The sequence below is a fragment of the Nuphar pumila genome, chromosome 13 (genome assembly GCF_984573655.1).
Source record: "Nuphar pumila chromosome 13, dmNupPumi1.hap1.1, whole genome shotgun sequence".
Classification (NCBI taxonomy): Eukaryota; Viridiplantae; Streptophyta; class Magnoliopsida; order Nymphaeales; family Nymphaeaceae; genus Nuphar; species Nuphar pumila.
The window spans coordinates 4,462,011-4,468,235 of record NC_143261.1 but is presented as its reverse complement, the minus strand read 5'-3'; the positions used below and the strand labels follow the sequence as shown (position 1 = coordinate 4,468,235).

Sequence of the window (6,225 nt, the reverse complement as noted above, 5' to 3'; positions counted from 1 at the left end):
CGACAAATGAGGGGAACGGTTAGCCTTCTCTTGGCTTACAATTGAAACGATGTAAATAATGGCCGTCCGTTATACGTCCCCTCGCCCGAAAATCCTGTCAGTCGATCGTCGATTCCGGCACGTTGACCCACTCCGGCGGCGCCACCCCTTCACCACCACCACTCCCCACTCCCTTCTCCACCACCATCCCTCCTACTCATTGAAAAAGTCTCTCTCTCTCTCTCTCACTACTTGGTTGGCTCTCATCCTCCAATAAGATCTCTTATTCTGCTCCCCTCAATTCACCTTTCTTTCTATTCACCACCCACTGCGAAAGGCATGCATTACAAGAAGAGAAATAAACCAATAGTCTAGAGAGAGAGAGATTGTTGGTATAGTACTATGGAACACAACCACCAGCACCATCATCATAAAAAAGGCTTCAAGTACTATTGTAAGATCTGCAAGAAGGGGTTTGACTGTGGAAGAGCTCTTGGCGGCCATATGAGAGCCCACGGAATCTGCAGCGACGCCGACGGGCAAATCGAAAACGATGATCCGGCGAACGACTGGGAAGACAAGCTCGGCAAGTCGCCGATCAGGCGCATGTACGCGCTCCGGACCAATCCCAACAGACTCAAGAACTGCCGAGCCTGCGAGAATTGCACGTCGGACGTAGAATCTCTCGCCTCCGGTGACGACGAGGCGGCGGCAGGAGCCGGAGATGAGAGGTGGGTTAAAGGGAAGAGGTCCAAGAGGGTGAAGCAGGGAAATTCCAATTCCCATACAAGTGAGGAGGAGGACTTGGCTGCAAATTGCCTGGTAATGCTATCTGCGGGCCGGGTCGATAACCGAATCGCCATGGACCACCGGATTCCAGCAGAGACGTCGGAAGAGTCGTGCGCATCTGCCACCAAGGAAGATCTGCCGAGCAGCCGGCTAATCTCCGGCGAGCGTGCAGGGGTTCCTGTGGTGCCGAGGGGCCAATATGAATGCAAAGCATGCAAGAAGGTGTTCAATTCACACCAAGCACTAGGTGGGCATAGAGCTAGCCACAAGAAGGTGAAAGGGTGTTATGCCAAGGTTGATGATCAAGAGGTGAGCTACTTGGAAGAGGATGTGATCACTAATGATGAGCACTCTGTACCGTCGAGAGCTAAATTCTTGACTCAATCACAACAGTACATGTTGCCCCCAACCGAGAAGAAACAAAAGGTGCATGAGTGCTCAATCTGCCATAGGACATTTGATACAGGACAGGCCCTTGGTGGCCACAAAAGGTGCCACTGGGTGACCTCAAATTCAACTGATGCTATGGTGCTAAGAGCAGATCAATTGAGAAACCAGACGCCGAGGCCCATCTTCCAGGATCAAATCGATCTGAATTTGCCGGCCCCGGCCGATGAACACACTGGAAACTTGGAAGAAGAGAGGAAGGTGAAGGGGACAGCTTCATTGATGCACCCTTCTTGGCTGGGGATGAGTTCAAAGACTATGGATGATGAAGTAGACAGTAAAGTGAAGATTGGGAAGCTTAGTGATTTGAAGGACATGAACTTGGGGAATGGTTCATCACCATGGCTGCAGGTAGGGATTGGTTCATCAAACCATAAGGGTTGAACTAGAACTTGAAAGAACCTGGCAATTTTTTATGAACAAGAATTACATATACAAAAAAAAAAAATTGTAACTATAATGATCAAGAAGAACATCTCAATCATTCTTTTTTTTTCCCCTTTTCCACTTGACAAATATTTTTGTGGATACCTGTGGAATCACCATTCTTTCAAGTCCTGATTGGATATATGTGTTCAGGCAACAATGTTGAATAAACCAAATATATTTTTCATTTTGTACATGATTTCTACGAGTTTCCATTAAAATGCAAGTGTGAAGGAACTAAGAAGAGAGACTGGGTTTTTGCTCTGAGCATTCCCAGTCATGGCAATTTCATTGCTTATTCTTAGCCAAAATGGACCCCTCTTTCCTATTTACATTAAAACACACCACAAGCATGCATTTTCTAGGATGCCACAGTAGCCATTGTGCTAACATATTGACTCGTGTCTAAAGCAAGCACCATATTAAGAATAAAGCATTTATGGTACTTATAATTTCCATTGCTTACCATGTTATTAGTTATATATCCTCCAGTCTGTAAGATTATATTGTCTTCAAGTCTCTAAAAGAGATTAATTTGATGAACAAAGCTTTAAAAAGGAAAACATGTGAAAATTTTATTGGAGTGGAAAAAGAAAAGAAAGGTTTTTCATTTTTTGGATGTCACATGCATTTCTGTTAGGCTGAATGTGGCAGTTATGCTTACAACATGTGAAGCTTGTGAAAGAAAACTTTCATTGATGGTGAAGTGTGAGAGGGTGTTGTGTGTTCTCCCCCGAAGATGAGGGATTTGCTGTAGTGTGTGTTCGGTGGTCTGAATGAGCGCCACATATATAAGCATGTGGGGCTCGTATCCCCGTGTGTGTCGGCATCACTTAGTGTCGAAGTCTGATGCAGTTGCAAAGACTTAAGTACCCTTTCCCGCCATTCTCACCATGAAACGATGGTTCAAGAAAAGGACAAAAATGTTGTTTGTCCAGAAAAGGGAGGATGATCTTAACTCTTCAAAAAGTCTAACCGTTCTGTTTTTGCCCTAAGCAATAAACTTCTATTCTGCCAGCGGATCACCCTTTGACGACACACCATCTGCTGTAACAGGAGCTCCCTTTGACAATGCACCTTTTACCATCGTCTGCTGCCGTCAGAGCACCCTTTATCGTCATCTGCTGCCGCTGGAGCACCCTTTGCCATCGTCTCGAGTCCAGGTTCCTGCCTTGGTTTTTAGCTTGTGTTACAACACATTGCCGCTTTCTCGTTCCTGTCTTGTGTTACAAAACATTCTCGGGTTCGTTCCTACCTCGTGGAGATAACTATAAATCGATCGACTGGTTTGATCATTGGTGGGCGTCATAGGGGCATTTGTCGGCCATCTTTTTTTACAGTCTTCTCTTCTTCTTCATTTTTGTTAGGCAGTATGGAAAAAAACAATGATGCACAAATATTTTAACAAGTGCCATTAAGGCGTCGTGAGTACCTTTCCATGTCATCATGCTATTGTTGAAAAAGTATGTCATCGTGAGTGCCATTAAGGCATTGTTTTGTTATTGCAGGTAGATGTTGGCTTTTTGACGGTTGAAAAATTAAAGATATTTATAAGACGCTGGGACCTGTTGACAAGAATGCTTGTTTACATATGCGAGGAAGGGCCTCTACCCCATCCGGTATCATCCATTCACTTAGTACATCTAATGTCACGTAAATCGGTAAATCACGGTTGTAGTAACATACTACTGATTTGTGAGATATTGTTTTGTTTGTTAATATCGATTTATAAGCTATTATGCTGAATTTTTGTATTGATTTGTAATATATTATGCGATATGTATATTGATTTGTAGGATATTATGTATTTTGTAGTATTGATTTGTAAGCTATTATGTTGAATTGCCGTATCGATTTGTAATATATTATGCGATATGTATATCGATTTGTAAGATATTATGTATTTTCTAGTATCAATTTGTAAGATATTTGTAGTATGATTGTAAAATGTGTGCGTGCAAAAATACATTATTGCACGCTTGCGATGGCGATTTGTGTATTCAAATCGCTGCTCATTTAGCAATTTCTATTGAAATCGCTTTATAGCATCGTAGATATAATTAAATCGCTGTCACGTGAATCACTATCGTCAACACACATGTACAATAAATTGTTTCTTTTATTGGTATGGTAAATAACAACTCGATACATAGTATAAGCAAATAACAAATCGTTGTTGCTTTTATACTGTGGTTTATTCAATCATTTCTTTGACTTGCTTAACTAATCGGTATCCATTGTTATATGTATCTTGAGTAAATCGTAGTAAACACATGCGCTGGCTAATGCAAATTGATATCTTGCTTATGACAGTGGTGAGCTTATCATCTGGTTGCAGTGAAGATGATGTATCTCAATCATTGAAAAGTTATAAAGAAGTGAATATTTGTATTAATGATGCACCTGAAGAAGTGAACATGTGCACTAATGATGCACATGATAAGAAGGGTGCAGGCATTTGATTCACTCTTAACTTGAATGTTCCAGCAGAAGAAATGCAATTCGATAATGAGGTAGACGATCATGACAATACACTTGATAAAGGTGCATGCACTAAGAATATACATGATAGTATACTTGACTCTGTTCCCGTAGAAGGAATGCAGTGTAATAATGAGGAAGCTGCATATAAATTTTACAATGATTATGCCTTAAAACTTGACTTTAATGTTAGAAGGTATTCTTGGTCAAAAAATGCACAGGGTGTCGTGGTGAAAAAGACATATGTTTGTTCTAAGAAAGGTAGGAAGAAGTCAAGTAAAAATCCAACAAGGCGCAAGCCAGATTCAAGATGTGGTTCTCCAGCGAGAATAATGTTAAGAAGACTTCTGAATGAGAAATATGTAGTTCATACTTTAATCAGTGATCATAACCATGAATTAACAGCTTCATTTATGACTCCTATGTTAAGGTCACATCATTAAGTAATTGAAGCGCATGCTATAATTGCTGAAATAGCTGATAGCGTCAGCATTATACCAAGGAAGACATACAATTTGTGCACACACATAGATGGTGGTCGCGAGAATGTGTCATTCATGGAATAAAAAAAAAAGAATGACAAATATTGTTCTCAATGTGTTCCTTTGATGAAAATAGTCTTCTTCTGTGATCTTTTTCCAGAGAAGCCTAATCCTGCTCTGTGAGGGTGATGCCCTGGGATCACTTGTTCAATCTGCCCATCTTCGTTCTTGCCCAAACCTTTAAAAGGTTGGTACCCATGTTTAGTAGCAGATCGAATCCTTTCTTAGCTTTCATAAACTGGGGAAACAACGAATGATCTCTGAGAGTACTGTAATTGAGTCGACCTCCGATCTTGAAAAACTGAGGACCCCTCCATCGGGTCATGGCTACTGTATGCAATGATGGTGCTGATGTTTGGAGTATCTCCAGACTTTCTCCGAGACTGATCTTTTCCTTTTCTCTGATGTTGGGAATATCTGCAGTGAAGCTAGGCCTGGGGATCATAGGCTATGGAAGCCTTTCCTCTGGATCTTCTCCCAATATGGTTGTGATCATTCTGTCCTTGGACCATTTGATACATTGATGCAGAGTGGATGACACACCATTTGCATTGTGGATCCATGTTCTTCCTAGCAGCAGATTGTAAGTGGGTGACACATTTACCACATGAAAGAGGACTGAATGGACCGAATAATTGATGAATATTTCCAGTAAAACCTTTTCTTTAGCTGTCTGTCCATGATTATCGAATCCATAAATGGTGATCGGATCCGGAATGTATTCCTCCTCTTTGAGACCCAAAGCTTTGGCGGTCATCTCAGGACATATATTGAGGCTACTGCCTCCATCAACCAATACATGGGGTACAGTCATCCCCCTGGTTCTGACGACGATGTAGAGTGCATTGTTGTGGAAAGTGTGAGGCTTTGGTAAATCCTCATCTGAAAATGTGATCGGCACATTAGTCATGGCCTAGTTGACAATATGGGTCATATCTTCAGGAGTTGTACTGGGCTTTACTTTGATTTTTCTCATAAGGTTGTCCAGTACTTGTTGTTGCTTAGCAGAGGCTTGTGCTAAGTCTAGGATTGAGACATTGGATAGGGCAGTTAATGGCTTCTGAGTTGATGTCTCTCCTTTTACCGGCATGGATTTGATGAAGCATTTGGGGAATCCGGGAATCATCCTGGCAACTTCTGGGGATGCCCCTGCAGGTTCCGTATATACTTTTAACTTGTTAATGGTTGAGATAAGATCCATTTTCTTGTTGTCGGGTTGTGCTTGATGCAACACTAAGACTTGATGTTGTATTTGGATATCTTGCTTGGAGCATAGTTTTATATGATCTTGCGGCTGAAAATGCTATTTAGTGACCACTGTTGTAGAATGATGAGGGAATAGATGGTTCAAGATGTTCATCTTTTCTTCTTTAGAACCTTCTACTAGAAGATTCTTGTCAATGTAATCCTGAATAATGTTTTTGAGAACGAAGCAGTTCTCAATACTGTGTTCCACTGTCTGGTGAAACTTGCAGAATTGGTCTTTTAACCTCTCCATGGACACGGGGGGATCGACCAGTCTAGGTAGCTTGACCATTTCTTTGGCCAACATGTACTCGAG

The 6,225-nt window shown here is 41.6% G+C and overlaps 1 protein-coding gene across 1 annotated transcript; it reads left to right on the top strand.

Moving 5' to 3' along the window:
* Positions 1-381: 381 nt before the first annotated feature.
* Positions 382-1,599, top strand: LOC149817578 (zinc finger protein ZAT9-like). Its single transcript, XM_089985450.1, has one exon. It carries the CDS (start codon positions 382-384, stop codon positions 1,597-1,599), a length of 1,218 nt encoding a protein of 405 aa, XP_089841576.1.
* Positions 1,600-6,225: the final 4,626 nt, after the last annotated feature.

What these genes read in the sequence shown, in the direction of transcription:
- LOC149817578 (XM_089985450.1), top strand. Translation starts at nt 382, where the DNA reads ATGGAACACAACCACCAGCACCATCATCATAAAAAAGGCTTCAAGTAC.